This window comes from Pimephales promelas, chromosome 5 (genome assembly GCF_988280905.1).
Source record: "Pimephales promelas chromosome 5, fPimPro1.hap1.1, whole genome shotgun sequence".
NCBI lineage: Eukaryota > Metazoa > Chordata > Actinopteri > Cypriniformes > Leuciscidae > Pimephales > Pimephales promelas.
Window position 1 is genome coordinate 9218033 of NC_142773.1, and position 19739 is coordinate 9237771.

At 39.6% G+C, this 19739-nt stretch overlaps 2 protein-coding genes and 1 pseudogene across 2 annotated transcripts; 1 reads left to right on the plus strand and 2 right to left on the minus strand.

The window, feature by feature from the left end:
- Positions 1-2221: 2221 nt before the first annotated feature.
- LOC148981362 (uncharacterized) lies at positions 2222-4945 on the minus strand. Its single transcript, XM_089131675.1, has one exon. It carries the CDS (start codon positions 4943-4945, stop codon positions 2222-2224), a length of 2724 nt encoding a protein of 907 aa, XP_088987801.1.
- A 4445-nt stretch (positions 4946-9390) lies between these two features.
- LOC148981363 (uncharacterized) lies at positions 9391-11583 on the plus strand. Its single transcript, XM_089130951.1, has 4 exons — positions 9391-9530; positions 9635-9782; positions 9930-10050; positions 11070-11583. The coding sequence occupies exons 2-4, from the start codon at positions 9645-9647 to the stop codon at positions 11357-11359; spliced, it is 549 nt and encodes a 182-aa protein (XP_088987077.1). The 5' UTR covers positions 9391-9530; positions 9635-9644; the 3' UTR covers positions 11360-11583.
- A 21-nt stretch (positions 11584-11604) lies between these two features.
- Positions 11605-19484, minus strand: LOC148981364 (uncharacterized; annotated as a pseudogene).
- Positions 19485-19739: the final 255 nt, after the last annotated feature.

Genomic DNA, 19739 nt, shown 5'->3' on the forward strand with positions numbered 1-19739 from the left:
TGATCATTTTTATCAAGCTTGTATATTTAAGTTCAGTGATTTCACTTAAATGGCAATGAAGATTACCTATTAATTGTCATTTAAGTGAAATTACTGAACTTAAATATACAAGTTTGATAAAAATCATCATTAAAGAAGAAAATTTCAAATGGCATTTAGAGGCTTTTGCATCTGAACTCTTCACATATATGTGTGTGTGTGTATGTATGTATGTATGTTTTTATTTTATTCAGGTGGACAGGGAAGGCGGCGTCTTAATCTTGTTCCCCCGGAGTCGGACGGATACAGTGGCAGTACCATCAGATGTGCAACTGGAGGGAGGAAAACCATGCTGTATATTGTACCTTTACAGGATGAGTTCGATTTTTCTCCTCTTCCCTCCGATGCACAGGAATTTTCGCTAATGCCAAAAGCAGAATGCAAGAAATGTTTTAAAATGATGCCACTTCAAATTCTTGCCCTGCATGTGAGGGAATGCGATACTCTGGAATATGAGACACTCTCAGATTCGGAACCAGAGGTAAAAACTTTGTGTTTTTTTAGGTTACCTTTTAAGTAACTTATGTAGGCTGTTAGGGCTGTTACGATTCCCTCATGTTACGACTCGATACATATCACAATACGATATTATTGCGATACTCCAAAACGTATGGTAAAAGTTTAACAATAAATTAACAGTTGATTAAAATTCTAAATTTGGTATTACATTTTGAATGAATATCTTGGACTTGGTGCTAGAAACCCAATGAACAGGACAAAAGTGACAATGCTCCTGAAAATACAGAATTAAATTAAACGAATATGCTTGCACTCTTTCACTGATTAACTATCCACGATACAAATTGTTGTATTTTTGTTTTGCGATACATTGTGACACCCCTATTGCATATGGAAATGTTTTTTTTACATATATATTTTTGTCTATAACCAGGTACCTGATTCACCTCGTGCCTTTGAGGAAAAGGTAATTTACTTCTGGCATGGGATGACATCCTTCTGAGTGCTTTTAGTATTTTACATAATCACTTGCTTTTTAGTCGACAGATGCAGAGTGTCCTGTGTGCATGAAAACGTTTCCTCTGATGGAATTGGAGATCCATGCAAGTGTTTGTGGTGACTTGGAAAGGTAATGCAATACACATAGCAGTTTAGAAACTGCAGTCTAATTTTATGGTGTGTGATTTATATTTTGACAGTTCTTGATAGATTAGACTTTAATAGAAAGTTGTAACGGTGGGCCACCCTTGCCAAAGGAGTTTTTAACTTTGAAATTAATTAGTTCGGGCGCCAGGTAGGTTTAAGCCTACCACATTTAATGATTTAGCCAGATAGCTCAAAAACCACCAATTACACACAAAACCCCAAGGTAATAATCAATCCTAAAAAAAAACATTCCACCAAAGTGATTCAAAGTAAATGTTTATATTTATCTTTTACCAAAACAACCAGAAAAATAAACATTTCACACACATTTCACAATGGATGACAGCTGTTTGGGGTAACGCACTCGCGTTTAAACCGCGATTTCAAGTCCACAAATGCAAATTAGTATCGCACGACCACACTCATTTACATTTAAATGCAGATCGTGATATAATCACGTAACAAAATAACAACAAAACAAAAGCGCTCACTCTGAGCGTGGATTGAATGGTCTCGTATATATGTGGGTGTGTGTGCGTAGTCCTGTGCAAGTGTATGGGTGTGTGAGTTAAGTTCGTCGGTCACTGTCAGGAAAGCACAACACCTCAGTAATGTATTGCAGGCTTAGTTTGATGCGAGTACCTGAGACGATAGGCTTTGGGGACGATCACCGAGTTGCAGTTGGTATCCGAAAGTTTCCAAAGATGCACGGCACGAAACCCACTTTGCTTGTTCACTCTCTCATCCAACGTGGAAATGACGCCGCTGCAGACGCTCCATGCTCCGAGTCTAACACACCCGTGCAGTTCACTTCCACACGATTCCTTAATATCCAGAGTCAAGTGTGAACGAAGAGAACTGGAACCTGTGACTGCTGACTGTTCCACTGCTGCTTTCTCGTTTACCGACCTTCCTCCATTCCTTTTCCGCTTCCTTTTTATACTCACTGCGTCATCCTCGCCCTGTCTCCTGATTGGTTAATCATATTTCATTCATAAAAAAGTGCGGGTTCGCCCCGAAATCGTCACATTCCCCCCCTCTGGAAAAAACGACCTCAAGGTTTGTGGGAGCATATGCTTTAAAATCCCCGGAATTCTGTGTCTTCATCTGAAGATTCTTGAAAGAGTTCCTGGAGTCTTTGTTTACCATATAACTCTAAATCAGCAGCGGTGGGATAGCATGGTTTCAAGTTACAGACGTGAGTAACTCGAACATCTTCGCCTGTAGATTCCAAAACTATCTGATAATTAAGGGGACCCATTTGCTGGAGTACACGATATGGACCTTTCCACTTGGGTGCCAATTTAGCACTGAAACTGTGTTGAGCACTGGATTGGGGAAAGTTCCTTAACCAGACACGATCCTGTTCCTTGAACAGAACTTCTCGTCTGTTTTTATTGTAGTTTCGAAGTTGGCGTTTCTTCGCTCGTATGCAATTCTCTTTAGCTCTTTCCTTCAGCTGAGTTATGTGGGTTACAACATCGTAAGATGGATCAGATGGTGAGAGGTTGTTTCTTTGACACTGAAGCAGTTTGTCCATCGGACCTTGTAGCTTCCGGCCCATTTGTAATTCAGCTGGTGACATTCCAATACTCTCTTGGACGGCAGAGTTGACAGCGAACCGAAACTCAGGTATGTATTGGTCCCATTTCCTGTGGTTTTCCTCCAGGTAAGAAGCAATCATACATTTTAGGGTGCGGTTCACTCTCTCAGTCATGTTGGTCTGTGGATGGTACGCTGTTGTCAACTTCTGTGCAATGTTCCACTCTGAACACAGTTCCCTGAACAGTGATGAGATGAACTGGGCTCCTCGATCAGATACGATGAAGTCTGGCACTCCCCAACGGGTAAGAATTTCTTTCCGGAGAATCAGAGCAATGGTTTGTGCATTGGCTTTACGCATTGGGAACATTTCCACCCATCTAGAGAAATAGTCTACACAGACTAGAAGATATTCATGCCGATGTGGCCTGCTGCTGGGCAATGGTCCCATAATGTCCACTCCCAACATCTCCATGGGTCGTGTGACAGTGATAGGTTGTAACTTGCCTGCCGGTTTTCGATTATCATATTTGTAGGTTTGACACTTCTTACAACTTTTAACAAAGTTCTTGACATCGGTCCACATTTTTGGCCAGAAAACAACATCCTGTAGACGTTTGTAAGTTTTGAAGATACCCCCATGTCCACTCAAAGGATATGAATGGTAATGCTGGAGAATTTCAGGAATAAGGCTTTTAGGTAAGTACATTCGATACTGGACTTGTCCTTTACCCAGTTGAGTCTTGAGATACAACTTGTCTTCCACAATCTCAAATTGTTCAGGTGTATCGTGCTTGTTCTCTGCTATGCTTTTGAAAATCTTTTGAATTTCAAGATCCTTATGTTGTTCTTCCCATAGGTCCATTGCAGTAAGTGGGAAGTCAACTTCCTTCTGTAGGCTGGTGAACACATTGCATGCAGCTAAGTTGGCGATTCGGGATAGGGCATCAGGCGCTGCATTTAATTTTCCTTTTCTGTATTCTATGACAAAGTCAAATTTCTGTAACCTCAGGGCCCATCGAATGAGACGACCTGTGGTTTTCGTTGAGGACATTACCCACTGAAGGGCAGAGTGATCAGTCACTACTGTGAACATCCTGTACTCAAGGTAATGTTGCCACTTCTCTAACGCCCAGATGACTGCCAGACACTCTTTCTCTGTGACTGAGTAGTTCGTTTCTGCTGGGTTTAAACTCCTGCTTGCGTAAGCAATGACTTCTTCCAATCCTTGTTCTTTTCTTTGAGTTAACACAGCTCCTAAGCCTGTGTCACTAGCGTCTGTGTACACAGTGAAAGGATGCTGCAGATTAGGATGACTCAGGATGGGAGGTGAGGACAAACATATCTTGAGCTGTTCGAATGCCTGTTGACATTGATCGGACCAATGAAATTTCTTACCCTTTTTTTTAAGAGCATTAATGGGTTCTGCAATTTGTGAGAAATTTGCCACAAATCGATGGTACCATCCGGCTAATCCAAGAAACCGTTGTACCTCTTTGAGGTTGGTAGGTACTGGATAAGACCGTATGGCCTCAACTTTGCTTGGGTCCGCCGTAATCCCTTGCGTACTCACAACATGGCCGAGGAACGAAATTTCTTGGAGGCAAAATTTACTCTTTTTTAGGTTGACAGTCAATCCCGCTTCGTGTAGCCTGTGAAAGACAGTCTGTAGGTCTTGTAGATGCTGAGTTAGGTTGGATGAATAAATGATTATATCGTCTATGTAGACAAAACACAGTTTTCCTCGCAAATTTCCCAACACCGTCTCCATCAACCTTTGGAAGGTCGCTGGGGCATTTCTAAGGCCAAAAGGCATAACGTTAAATTGGAAGAGTCCTAATGGAGTGATGAAAGCAGTTTTGTGCTTACTTGAGGGGTCCATAGCCACTTGCCAGTAGCCACTATTGAGGTCTACTGTGGAAAAAATGGCTGCCCCTGAAAGTGATTCAAGGATCTCTGCAATGTTTGGCATAGGGTAAGCATCTTTTTCGGTTATGGCATTTAGCTTCCTGTAATCAACACAGAATCTCATGCTTCCGTCCTTCTTGGGAACAAGAACGACCGGAGAGGCCCACCCTGAGTGTGAAGGTTCTACAATACCAGTCTTGAGCATTTCTTCCAGTTGTTCCTTTACCAAAGCTTGTTTGGCAGGAGACATGCGGTAAGGTTTCTGTTTAACGGGTACTTGTTGACTGGTGTAGATGAAATGTTGCAGAACATTAGTTCGACCAAGTTGAAGTGTGCATACTGAAGTGTTCATCTCTAGGAGTTCCTGTAACTGGCGTTTACCATTTGGAGGTAGATGAGCACTATTCACAGCATTTCCAATCAGACTTAAGTCAGTGTTCTCCAACGATGGCAACACCAGTGTGGGTTGAGGAGGTATGGCACTTAATAAGAACAAACTCCGCAGCCTTATGTTTTTTTGTCATGGTGAGCCATTTGAAGGAACATTGGCATTTCCAGGTTGAAATGAATATCGTTCTCCTGGATTTGATTTGAAAAAGTACTGTCGGTCAATGACGTTGATTTGCATGCCACTGAAAAATATGAAGTCCAAACCCAAAACTAAGGAATAAGCGAGGGCTTTGGAAGGCAAAACAGCAATGGGTAAAGTGAAAGAAAAATCATGTAGATCAATTTGATGATGTATCCATCCTAAAGGTACTTCGGCTTCACCATTTGCCAGATACAGAGGTCCTAAAGTCCAAGGTTGCAATTTCTCATGTGAGGTAAATTCTCTACATACATTTTCATGCACCATAGTATAACTTGCTCCTGTGTCTACAATAGCTTTTCCTGCCCAACCACCAATGCAGACAGGTACTACTAACTGTGGTGGAATGATTGGTGGAGGTGGGGAAGGTAAGTTTGTGGTTGCTTGCTTCTTAGGTAAGTTTGTAGCAGTTACAGCATTACTGGTTGGTTGATTTCCATGTTTGTGGGATTGAAATGTCCTTTTATTTCCCGGTAGGTGCTGTGGATTCTCAGAAGGGGATGAATAATGAGGACAGTTTCCCGGGGCGTGATATCCTTTACACCTCCAACATCGTACAGATGATTTATCAGTAGTTCTGTTGGTGGATTTTTGTGTCACATCTGGAAAGGATGGTTTACTCACATGAGTTCCATATTGCTGTTGTTGCTCGTAGTCCTTCTCCAGTTGATGACCCAACTTTACAAGTTCTTCCACTGTAGTAACACGGCTACGTAACTGGCTGGCCAGGTGAGGTTTTATGTTTTTGAGAATCAGTTTAACCACCTCGGATTCTGTTAAGGTTGGTTTCCACCGTTTACACAGGGCTCGATATGTGAATGCAAAATCTCGAATTGTCTCTTTTTCTCCTTGTGTTCGAGTACGAACACGTTCCGCTAATTCATCCTCATAATCTTCTGATAAAAAAGCAGAAAGAAATGCAGTTTCAAATTCCTCCCAAGTGGTTATAGAAGATCTGGCAACCTCCCACCAGTCTCGTGCTGTGCCATGTAGAACTGTGCGAAAAGTTGCTAAAATGTCAATGGTGGCAAGAGGGTGCAATGCAAGGAAGTCTTGACATCGTGCTAGGTATAGTAGTGGGTCTGTGTCATCAGATGATCTACCAAAAGTAGGAAAGGTCAGTCTTAAATGGTCACTTTTAATGGCAGGAGTAAGTAAAGGTGCAGGACTTGTTGGTTGAGCAGGTATGGTAGGTGGATTGATTGTAGAGGAGGACTCCCCTTGGCTTCCTCCATCTTCCTTAATTGTTTTCAAATGTTTCATTTCAAGTTGAAGTTCAGTGACCTTCTTGTCCAGTTCATTCAATTTGACATTACCTCTGGTAACTTCTGCAGAGAGTTGCTCGTGATTTTTTTGAAAAAGTCGCTGGGTAGCTTTGATGTCCTGCTGTAACTCCTTTTGTAGTTGTTCCATCATAAAGCGGAATTCAGTACTCATGGTAGCTTCAGTTTTTTGTAGTTTCTCTGTAAGTAGGACTTGCATGGCTTTAATTAATTTATCAGTCTCAGTTTCTTCTTGTTGTTTTTGTGCAGTTAAAGTGGTGAAGAGTTGTTGATGGTTGGAATCCATTTTTGAAGTCAACACATCCAGTTGCCCACCAGTGTGAGAAAACAATTGTTTCAGTTCATGGGTAAGTTCACTCACAGTCTTTTCTTGTTTTCTTTGGCCTTCAATTAGACAATCCCAATTCCCTTGTAGTTGGGTGGTGAGATGATGCATTTCTCTCCCAGGTGTGGGAAAGAAACCAGGTAGGGAACCAGGTAAGCCATGTTGTATTTCTGGAGAAGAGGTTTCAGATGGGGTGCACATTTGCATAGGATTGTGTTCCTGCTCCCAGGATTGCCCTTGCACCCGAAGGTTGTCAGCAGGTGGTGTATAAGCAAAACGAACATTCCCTCCCTGTGGAGTTTTGTGAGGCAATGTAGGTGTGGAGAAGAACATGGAAGTGCTTGGCGGTCGAGGTTGACTGAAACGTTGCACATTTTGCTGTCCCCCTAATGGTCCACTTGGAGTAGGGATATCCAGAGGAGGATCAATATCCACCATAATGGATGGAGAGGGTGATTTTGTGGCCATATGCATAATATATTTATCAGTCAATGTATTAAAAGTTGAATAAAGTTACGGTCTTTCAATGTGTGTGATGTATATGCAGGTCACACAAAATACACAGTTATCATGTGAAAAAAAAAATTCACTATTCAATTTTCAATGTACCACACAGCAATTACATAGGCCTAGAAAGCCTTTACATTGTCAAGCATGTGGGGGAAAAAATATATATATATAAAAAGATAAGACCAAAACAAAAATAAATCAGTTGGGAAGAAGAAAAAAAAAATGTTTCTCACTAACTAATTACAGTAAGTCATTACCCCATCTTCCACAGAATAGTGTCACACAATTTCTCACAAAAAAAAAATATTCAAGTTCACATGCAGAAAAGTCAATTAATATACCCTCCAAATCTAAAGATATTGGAGTCAAACTATCAAAAAAACTGTCCCTGTTTGGGCGCCACTTATGTAACGGTGGCCCACCCTTGCCAAAGGAGTTTTTAACTTTGAAATTAATTAGTTCGGGCGCCAGGTAGGTTTAAGCCTACCACATTTAATGATTTAGCCAGATAGCTCAAAAACCACCAATTACACACAAAACCCCAAGGTAATAATCAATCCTAAAAAAAACATTCCACCAAAGCGATTCAAAGTAAATGTTTATATTTATCTTTTACCAAAACAACCAGAAAAATAAACATTTCACACACATTTCACAATGGATGACAGCTGTTTGGGGTAACGCACTCGCGTTTAAACCGCGATTTCAAGTCCACAAATGCAAATTAGTATCGCACGACCACACTCATTTACATTTAAATGCAGATCGTGATATAATCACGTAACAAAATAACAACAAAACAAAAGCGCTCACTCTGAGCGTGGATTGAATGGTCTCGTATATATGTGGGTGTGTGTGCGTAGTCCTGTGCAAGTGTATGGGTGTGTGAGTTAAGTTCGTCGGTCACTGTCAGGAAAGCACAACACCTCAGTAATGTATTGCAGGCTTAGTTTGATGCGAGTACCTGAGACGATAGGCTTTGGGGACGATCACCGAGTTGCAGTTGGTATCCGAAAGTTTCCAAAGATGCACGGCACGAAACCCACTTTGCTTGTTCACTCTCTCATCCAACGTGGAAACGACGCCGCTGCAGACGCTCCATGCTCCGAGTCTAACACACCCGTGCAGTTCACTTCCACACGATTCCTTAATATCCAGAGTCAAGTGTGAACGAAGAGAACTGGAACCTGTGACTGCTGACTGTTCCACTGCTGCTTTCTCGTTTACCGACCTTCCTCCATTCCTTTTCCGCTTCCTTTTTATACTCACTGCGTCATCCTCGCCCTGTCTCCTGATTGGTTAATCATATTTCATTCATAAAAAAGTGCGGGTTCGCCCCGAAATCGTCACAAAGTAGCTACATATAAATGCACTGAATTAAATATTTTTACTTCACATAAACAGTATTATATTTTCACAGTTGCTTTTTTTCCTAGTTCAGAGTCCCTTCAAACAAGGAGCCCTGATATAATGAAGCCACAAAATGAAGAGATGTCATGGTACTTTCATTTAAAAAAGTAACATTAATATTGTTAAGTAAAAATGTATAACTTCTGTATCATGCGGTCTAAACCATTCCATGCTGAATATTTAAAAGATTTAACAGTTAAATATAAAAACAATTTACAGTGAGGAGGATGTCCTACTATGGCTAGCTGCTCAAGTTGACGCCTCCAAGGAATTCAGCATCTGTGTGTCCAGAATGAACCTTGTGGAACGAGCTCTGTTACTTTGGAGGCGACAAAAGATCAGCTCTCCAGTCAATACTTTAAAGATTACTTTCTTAGGAGAGGCTGGAGTTGACACAGGTGCTCTAAGAAAAGAATTCCTGACAGGTCAGAATTTTTATATTTTTTTACTTGGTAACATATCTTAAGCGCTACACCAAAAAACATTTGATTTCTTGTTGATTTGTTATGGTTAGATATCTATTTTTTATATATATAGAACTGATTGTTGGCATAGAGACCAGACTCTTTGAAGGAGAGGAGGGCAAAGGCAAAATGCGTTTACGATGCTGAGTTTTCACGACTGATTAAAATAGTATCTGAAAAACAAATTGTCTTAGGTTATTTCTATTGCCACGTAATTTTTTTTTGAAGTGTAACACTTAGATTTTCCTTTACTTAAAGATCGAGGAGGCCTCAGACTTGTCATCTTACTGTGAACAGATTGTCAACTGTGGCTACACGGGGCCTATAAATGAGGACAACAAGGAGAATATAACAAGGTTTAACTCTGCAATATTTTTAAATGTGTTTATTTTATGTATCTTCCACAGAAAATACAATGGTTAAACATTAACACTGAAATTTTTGTTTTATTTCTTTGAAGAGCTATTGTAATGCATGCTGCTGCTCGGAGAACACTCATGCTTCAGCAGCTCCGTGAAGGTTTACAGCTTTACCGTTTAATTGACACTATGGAGAAGAACAGGGAAGTGTGCCGCAGCCTCTTTGTTATGCAAGGTGGTAATGATAAGGTAAAGTGATAGGATTTTCAAAACATTCTAGTTCTATTTTGCATAACTGGTTTAAGAGATGTTACAGCAGTAATCCTTAAATAATTTTTTCTTTGTATATTGTATGATGTTGTTTATATAATGATTGTCATTTTTGTTGTGTTTCAGGTGGACTCTCATTACATTGTATCCCATCTTGTTCCACAAATGAGTGAAAGTGGCACTCTAAAACATACCAAAGAGGTTCAAATACTGAATCACTTCCAGGATTTTCTGATGGAGCTTGAAGGTAAGTTTGTTCATTTCAGGTGTTTCACATGCAGATATGTATTATATTTCTACAATGGTGAAACATTATTAGTAAAAATATGGCTGATAACTAATTGATCAGATCGTTACTTGTCTTCAGTGTCACATGACCCTTTAGAAATCATTCTAATATGCAGATTTGATGCTTAAAAAAATTTCAGATTATTGTTAGAAAAAGTTAACTGTCACGATGCAGGAGGAGGCAGACAAGGGGTTGGATCCAAATGCAGTGATTTATTAATAACAGTGAAAACTAAAAGGACAAAATACAAACAAAGGAAATACCCACGATGGGGAAACAAACCGCAAACACGGAAAACATCAACGGTAGCACAGGCAGGATAAACATGAGGAAGAGCACGGAAACAGGCGTCCACAAACATCAACGATCGACAAGGGAATGGAGAACAAACAGGGTTTAAATACACTGGAGACATGATGATGACAAACTACAATCAGGTGAGCACAATGACACAGGGCTGGCAGTGATGAGTGCTGGGGATCATGGGAAATGTAGTTTTAACACGAAGACAGTGAAACACGGGGCGGACAACAAGGGATCATTACATTAACATTAACATAGCTTAACATTATTGTGGAAGTAGTTATGTTTTTCATGATTCTTTGAAGAATAGAACGTTAATTTATTTATGCATTTATTACATAGGACTCTTTTGTAACATTATAAATGTTTTCTTAATTCAATTTATTGAATCCTTAATGAATACAATTATTCATTTGTCTTTTTATAATCTTACCAAAAATGTTTTAATGGTATCATTGTTTCCACACAAATGCTGCAAAAACTGATTTCAACATTGATACGTTTTTGAGCATCATATTAGAGTGATTTCTGAAGGATCATATGACACCGAAGACTGAAGTAATGATGCTGAACATTCCGCTTTGATCACATAAATAAATTACAAATGGTACAATTTATAAATGTTGTGATGATATAAATGGTTATTTAAAACATTGTATATTTTACTGCCCTAGATGGAGATGCTCAGGATGAGGCAGCACTCTCTGTCCCACAGGTGATGCAGTGGCTGACTGGTCAAGCGCATAGGCACCTGCTTCTGTCAGAGAGAGAGGCCTTTAAAATTACTGTTCAGTTTGACCACACTTGTATGCAACGACTGCCAAGCCACACACTTTGCTATCCAATCATCAGTGCATGCACCCAAACCATTAGATTTCCCACTGCACATCTGTCAAATTGTGATGAATTTAAAGAAATAATGAAAACAGCTGTGCAACATGGAGGTTGCTTTTTTAGGGTGTAGAAAATTAACTGAAATGTCCACATAGAATTTCTCTCAATAGGTTTAATTTCATCTTTAAAATTCAGACAATGAGAGACAATGTTCAACGTGTTAATAACTTTACATGCTTCTGAATGGTTAAATGTTTTACAGCATTGTATAAAATTAATTAAATGTTTTAATGGCAATTAACTGATTTTTTTTTAAAGTTAAAATTCTGACAGAACTGCATCTGTACTTGAGTGTTTTACTTAAACATTTAAATGTTAAATAGAGCACAATCTTTGGATGATAGCAAGTGTCTGGATATAAAGCTCCCTGTCATTCAATGGTGATGTCAAGGGATTAATCAATCCATGCAGAACAGCAAGTTTTTGGTCAGAAAAAGGGCAATGGATCTCTGGCACCACCACACCATCCTCTAAGTCAGTATCAGGAGTTTCCTCTCGAAAAAGTTGCTCCACCACCTGGAAAAACAAACCATTGTTATGTAAAAATTATTTTGTTTGATAAACTGGTTAATTATCTTATCCCAAAGAAGCTATATCGAAGTAAATTAATAGTTCACCCAGGAGGAAAATCCTGACATTTATTTGCCTAAATGTATTTTAGGCCTTATTTATACCAGGCATTGAAATGAGTCACGATTGCAGGGGTTCTCGACTCTGGTCCTCGAGATCCACTTTTGTGCAGAGTTTAGCTCTAAACTTAATCAAATACACAAGGTTGTGGCTAAACTTTCGGAAAGTAGATCTCGAGGGCCAGAGTTGAGAGCCCTCTGGCTATGTCAAGATAATAGTGCCAAAATGGAAAAGCATTAATTATTCAGCTATCTGAAAAAATAAAAACATTTACATTACATTTCATGTAATTACATTTCATGTCAAGTCGCTTCATTAAATTAAGGTTAAACCACTGGAGTCACATGTAAGGACATGATTTCCGGGGCTTGAAAGTGGTAGTTACATGTAGAGTATCAATGGAGGGACAGTCATTAAAGGGTTATTCACCCAAAAATGAAAATTCTATCATCGTTTACTCACCCTCAAGTTGTTCCAAACCTCTATGTGTGTTTGGAACAACTTGAGGGTGAGTAAACGATGATAGAATTTTCATTTTTGGGTGAACTAACCCTTTAAAAAGATAATTTCTGTTCTAAAGATGGATGAAAGTTACGGGTTTGAAAGCGACATGAACATTTACATTTTCAATTGAAATACCTTTTAAGGTTGAGCAAATGAAAACAGAATTAGCATTTTTGGATGTGTAATCTTTTTAACTTTGCATAGATGCTTAAAGGAACACTCCGACTTTTTGGGACTTTAGCCTATTCACCTTACCCCCCAGAGTTAGATAAGTCCATACATACCTTTTTCATCTCCGTGCGTGCTATAAGTCTGTTTGACGCACCCACCGCTAGCCTAGCTTAGCACAAAGACTGGATGTGAATGGTTGCAGCTTTCATACTAATCCAAATGAGTGACAAAATAACGCAAACGTTTTCCTATTTACATGTTGTGGTTTGTATAGTCACAGAGTGTGCAAATATCAAGGCCATATGAGACACAGACATCTTTTGACCGTATAAATACTATATTTTCTGAAGGGGAAGCACTGCTACTTGGGCAGAGTGATAACAATCACCTGAGACGCACCGTGACAAGGAGCAGAGAGTTCGCTTCGCTCAGCGTTGGAATAAAGAGTCAGCAATTACTAACGTTAGATAGAAAAGCATAGTTTATCATGGGTGTTTGCTTTATGAGCTGTGACAATAAACAGGGGAGACCAGGTAATACAGTACCATGTTTCATTGATTTCCAACCAAAAACGCACCCAGATTTATAAATATCACATGAATAAATAATTATTATTACAGGAATCAATATATTTTAAATGCAATTTATTAGCTGAACCAAATGTATTCAACAGAAGACTATATAATATACAGTATTGCATTACCATAGGATAGAATAAGGGGAAAGTAATAGCACAAATTGTTTTTGCACAATGAACTCACAGCCTATCGTACCCTTTTGCACGCTCAAGTTCGTTATTTCCATGGTTATTTCAAATTTAGGCTACTAGGCGCGCCGCGCGCAGGGTGCAAGTTCAACGCGGTGAACGCGCTCGTTTTTTTTTCCCAAGCGCGTCCGCACCGCATCAAGATAAAAACATATTCATACCCTAATCATATAATAGTGTCACTAACGTTACATTAGCTCTGGCTAAAGGCACTGTTACAGTAGGTCATCTAAAAACATAACGGAACACAGCCGCAGGTGATCCACTTGTCCTGTAACGTTACGTGCTATCGATGGGATGGCCGTATCATTCAGCACATTATGGTCCGTGTGGCAAATTCCATTTTTTCAAAATAGTCGTCCTCATTGAAATGTACCGAGCAAACATAATGTCCCTTGATAATCTTAGGTGTGTTTGGATAAATATCCAGAGTAAGTTAGCCATTTCTTCATCCAGTCAGCGTTTTTAGTTGGAATTCTGTGAAACATGGTATTACCTCCCCTGTTTACAGTCGCAGCTATTTACAATAGAGCGAAAACCCATGACTCTAAACTACGCTTTTACTATTTATAAATTGCTGACTCTATTACCCAAACACCGAGCGAACTCTCCGCTCCTCACCACGGCGTGTCTCCGGTGATGCGGTATGTACGCCGTCAAAGTAGCAGTGCTTCGCCTTCAGAGAATAGTTCCCAGGTTTTATACGGTTAAAAGATGTCTGTGTCTCATTTGACTTTGTTATTTGTACATTCTGTGACTATACAAATCACAACATGTAAATAGGAAAACGTTTGCGTTATTTTGCCACTCATTTGGATCAGTATGAAAGCTGCAACCAGTCACATCGAGTCTTTGTGCTAAGCTAGGCTAGCGGTGGGTGCGTCAAACAGACTTATAGCACGCACGGAGATGAAAAAGGTATGTATGGACTTATCTAACTCTGGGGGGTAAGGTGAATAGGCTAAAGTCCCAAAAAGTCGGAGTGTTCCTTTAAAGCATACCTCTATATCTGGCTCATCCACTGGTGTCTGTAACATTCCGATGTACCAAAGCTGTTCTGGTGAAAGATTTCCCTCTGTTCTGATCGGATGGTTGTTCCAGCTCCTCGTGAAGCCCTTTAGGTCCGATTTCAACCGTGGAAGAATTGCATAGTGCACACAAAAGAGGTGCAGCTCATCGGATAGATCAAGCACTCTCTCTTCTTCCATTGTATGCAGGACTTCATAATATTTACAAGAGATGGCTGACCAAACATCACACCACAGACGCTCAATTCTAAAATAAAAAGACACATAAGTATGCACAAATCATAGCTTACAAAAAAGTAAAGAAAATGCAAATATTTATCATATTGCTGCATTACAAAGTTCAGGTTTCAAAGATACGTCATGGTGTGACCTCTAAACTGAATTGAAAGAACACCAATTTTAAAGCTGCACATGCAGCAATTTGAGAAAATTCTTTCCATGTGATTACATTTTCAGTCTCCCACAACTGAATGTATATAAATAGAAGTCAATATAACAAACAGTGTACCACCCCTTTAATCAGGGGAGATTTAAAAAATAAATTTGCTCATTGTTAGTAAGTTTCAAAATTAGACTCGAGTGGTTTCTGCTGAGATTAAATTAGAGATGTTTGTTTGTGGCATCATGTGTAAGGCAAGTGACTGTGCCCCACAAGAAATAAAGAGCATGTGATACAACTCTTAATGATTTGATTTGTACCTTTGATTGTGCACGCTTTTTCCAGAAATGAAACTGCCTCGGCCCGTTCCTCGTACTGAAACATGCAACGAGCGATGTCCACATTTTCAACTCCCTGGTCACCACGTACTCTGCAAAAGATTTAGACAACATACATGCATGCATGCATGCATGCATGGTGTTATTGATTTACAATTTTTTTTTACAAGTTCCTGTAATTGTATACTTATTGTCAAACACATAGATGATTTTAGCCCAGATTATCACTTTCAGTTTTGTGGAGACTGCTGACAAAAGCCTGAAATCTGAAGCAGATCAGGGCCCGCTCATGTGAGCGACAATCACTAAGTGCCAATTATCAAAGAGGCGATCTGACAAAAGATTTGAAGAGGTCTCATTCATAAGTTCAAACACTGATAAATCATCATGACTAACATGTCATGTAGTAAAGATAATTTTTACCTCGGCGGCCACCCATGTTTGTGGACACCCTCCAAAAAAATGAGAAAGCAGTCGATGCTTTGTTGTTTGCAGCAGCATCAAGATACAGGATCTAAAATAAAAACGATTTTAATATTTTATAATAGAACATTTACTTTTGAGACCAATTTGTCGTGACAACTCTGGCAACTATTATAACCTTTTGAGTTTAAAAACAGACCATATACAAAGTTTGTCAAACAGTACCTTCCTTGAGAATCCATCAATCCCACCAAATATCACAATGTTGAAACTAAACACAAATACAGACACAACTATGCTGTTTATTGTAAGTCATTTGTTTTGTGTACATATGGTACATGCATCACTGTGTGAAGACAGCAATATTTTTTGTAGGTGTGTGCATGCAAGTGAAATTTACAGTTCAAATACTCACGTGATTAGTTTATGGTTGGTATCCACATGAACTAGGGACAATGGAGCAGGAACAGAATAACTTCTACAAGCTACAAAACCAAGCTGGAGCATTCTGGCCAAAATTCCAGCTCCATCGACCCGTCGCATACTGGCCTTCAACCTGTGCCATTGTATGCGGTGCCCTCTAGCCAAAAGCTCCCCTTTTACTAGCCTGTAACCAGCATGGGGCATTCTTCTTTTTATTTCTCTCACCACACGATCAAGTTCATTATCCAATATGCTCGAATAACAGCCTCTGACAGAGAGGGACTGCTCCTTCAGTATTCTATTCATTGTTTTTCTTGAAACACCACAGAGCTGTGCAAGAGTTTCTACAGGAAGAGCAGTAGTGAGAAGTTCTTTAAGGTCATCCCTGCTGATTTCCAAACGTGGGCGTCCCACGTTTGCCCAGGTGTAAGTTACAATTTCTGACGGATTTCCTGAAGGGTCTTCCGAATTCAGAGATATATTAACTACGTTGATTAACTCCTGTAGACCACTAATTAAATTATCTGGGATGTTAACGTGAGTTGATGCATTAATAGCCAAAGCAAGTTCTTGCTAAGCAACATCCAGGAGGTATTCCAAATCTATAGCTTCATTCCGACAAATCAAGTTAAACTTGGTTAGCATACGCTGTAAGATATCTTCTTGCACTTGTTCCTGCAGGTATAAACAATGCCTGGTTAGCTTACTTATCAAAGTAACTAACGTTACATAATTCCATGCCGATCTTGGCAAGTTTAGCAGGGTAACGCTGTATTAAAAAACTTAACTTACCCAAGTTCGTTATTTTATGCATTCGAATAACATGAATGTATGCCTACCTGGAGAAGTGACATTTCTCTTTGGCCCTAAAAAATAATATCAAAAGAAAATAAGATTCTATTTTTTTATGGACAATAACAAAGATAGAATAATTTACTTAACGGTTAACAACACTGTTATTAAATACAAAAGAAGATGATTTAGATGATTCGAGAAAAACATATTTTAAGAAGTAACATTACCAGGGCTGCGTTTCACAAAAGCACGGTAAACATAACTTACAACCAGCCATCAATCAATGTGTTTTACGATTGTTACCTCGCAATGATTAAGAAACGCAGCCCAGTTCATTAATGAACGATCTAAACAAAGACATAACTTGGATTGAGCAGAAAAAACTTCTAGATTTGTCTATGGATTTGATATTAAACTTAACGTTACCTCGGGCTGCCTCGAATGCCCTGCAGTTGAGGATGTTGATGACGCTCCGTGCCGCTCCTGGTTATTACTCATCTCGGTTTTATTAATATTGATCGATGATGTGCTTCAGACGTTAGGCAGTTTTTCAAGTAATCCCTCGAAGCTTGACAACTGTTGTCCCAGGTGAATGGAGTTTCCTTTCTTGTGAGTTTAAAAAGTGACTCAGCTTTTTGAGCATAATTTGGAATGAACCGTCTGTAACAGCTTGTGAGGCCGAGAAATCCTCTCACTCGTTTCACGTCTGTCGGCGTTCTGAACTCTGTGACCGCCTCCACTTTCCTCAGATCAGGAGAAATACCATCCTGAGTGACCTTGTATCCTAGGAAGATGAGCTAACTCAAGCAGAACTGACACTTATTTAGCTTGAGAGTAAGACCAGCTGACTCAAGTCTAGAAAGGACTTCCCGGAGGTCTTGCAAGTGTTGTTCAAAGGTTGGGGACACGACGACAATATCATCTAAATACACTGCACAGCACTTGTATACCAATCCAGCAAGGACATTGTTCATTACTCTCTGAAAAGTGGCTGGTGCGTTACTAAGCCCAAAAGGAAGGACTTTGAATTGAAAAAGGCCACAGTGTGATGCAAATGCTGTCTTTGGCCTTGACTGTTTCTCTACCGACACCTGCCAGTACCCTCGAGCCAAATCAAGTGTAGTAAGAAATTTTCCACGAGCCAGGAAATCCAATGATTCGTCGACTCTGGGCAGGGGGTGCGAATCCTTCCGTGTTAGTTGATTAAGGCCTCTGTAGTCTACGCAAAACCTGTGGTCTCCACATGGCTTCTTGACAATTACCACAGGCGCAGCCCATGGACTGGAAGATGGTTCAATGATGTCTTCTTCCAGCATCATCTGAATCTGATCTTCAATGATTTGATATTTAGCTGGTGAGCTCCGGTACGGTGGGAGGTGAACTGGTTTTGCGCCACCCGTGTTGATTTCGTGCTCCCCCAATGAAGTGTGCCCCAAGTATAACTATAACTATCTGTTGCACGTCCTCCCATCCACATCGTTACTTAACAAGCAAAGTAAAAATAATATAAAAGTCGGCATCAAACAGAAATTACACACATGGGGTGTTCGAGGCACACAGCATATATCACATAGAATACCAATAATGCCGACTCTCTAACAGGAGCGCGCAGCTCTTCAAGAGGCCACACCCTATTTCCACCCGTCACAGATTTTTAAAGGGGTCACACCATATTTCTACTCGTTACAATCTCTTCAAATAATTTATCTCCATCCTCTTTATATTTTTCACAATACATGATAACATGCTCTACTGTTTCTTCCTCTCCACACCATTCACAAAGTCCTGTTGGATGCTTGGATATTAATTTCCGTGTTTTATTAAGTCCTATTCTAAGTCTTGATATTATGTTTTCCTCCCTTCTACTTCCACCCGAGAACCTCTTTTTCCCCACTTTTGGTTGAATTTCATACATACTTCTTCCCTTAATTCCTGTTTCCCACATTCGTTGCCATCTTTGTTTTATTTGATATTTAATTATTGCTTTAATTTCATCTCTACTATATGCTATATCCATTTCTATTCTGTCCTCTTGCAATGCTTGTTTAGCCATTTTATCTGCTGCCTCATTCCCTTTTACCCCAACATGAGCGGGTGCCCACATGAACTTTACTCTCACTCTTTTCCGCTGTAACATATATAATTCTTGTGCTATCTCTACTACCACATCCTGTCTTGTATTTGACTGTTGTGCTTCAATGCACATAAGAGCAGAACTAGAGTCTGAACATACAACCACATCCTTCAATCCTGCCTCATTTATCCATCTCAATGCCATCATTATTGCAACTAATTCCCCTGTGAAAACTGATAGACTATTTGATATTCTTATTTTCCTGGATATCTGTAGTTTTGGAACAACAAAACATGCTCATTGTCTGGATTTTTTGATGCATCCGTAAATACCTGTACTTTATGTCCATAAGTTAACCATAAGGAGTCCCTTACCTGGATTGCCTCTCTTTCACTCTGACCTTCTTTCTGCCTGATTTCTAATATTTTTAAATCAACTTCTGGCTGTGGCATTATCCACAAAGGGACAGCTGGTATCACCACTCTTGGAGTAATTTTTAGCTCTTTAATACCCAACTCTTTTACTAAATCACCAATCTAGTGATGGGAAGTCCGGTTCTTTTCCGCGAACCGGTTCTTTCGGACAGTTCGTTTTAATGAACCGGTTCAAAAAACCGGTTCACCAGTTCTTTTACGTCATCACGTAATGACGTCAATTCTATCATCCCGGCGGATAAAAATACTTCAAATTAAAGGCATTTGTAATCACAACTTCAGTTAAATAATAGTACTCATCGCCATAATCATATTGGATAAGTTTCTTACATTTACATTTTGAAAACGAACCCTGCTGCAGCCTAGGCGATGTGCTAACGTGGATGTTTTACATGTTTTAAATATATAAAATGCATAAATGGTCTTCATCATTTTATTTGTTATTAAATAAACTTATATTTAGCCGATTCGCCCTCTCATTTAAG

Excerpts from the sequence above, each read along its gene's own strand:
- LOC148981363 (XM_089130951.1), top strand. The coding sequence starts at position 9,645 with ATGCATGCTGCTGCTCGGAGAACACTCATGCTTCAGCAGCTCCGTGAA. Across the intron at positions 9,783-9,929 it reads TGCAAGGTGGTAATGATAAG|GTGGACTCTCATTACATTGT; the intron begins GTAAAGTGATAG and ends GTTGTGTTTCAG. Across the intron at positions 10,051-11,069 it reads TTTTCTGATGGAGCTTGAAG|ATGGAGATGCTCAGGATGAG; the intron begins GTAAGTTTGTTC and ends TTACTGCCCTAG.
- LOC148981362 (XM_089131675.1), bottom strand. The coding sequence starts at position 4,945 with ATGAACACTTCAGTATGCACACTTCAACTTGGTCGAACTAATGTTCTG.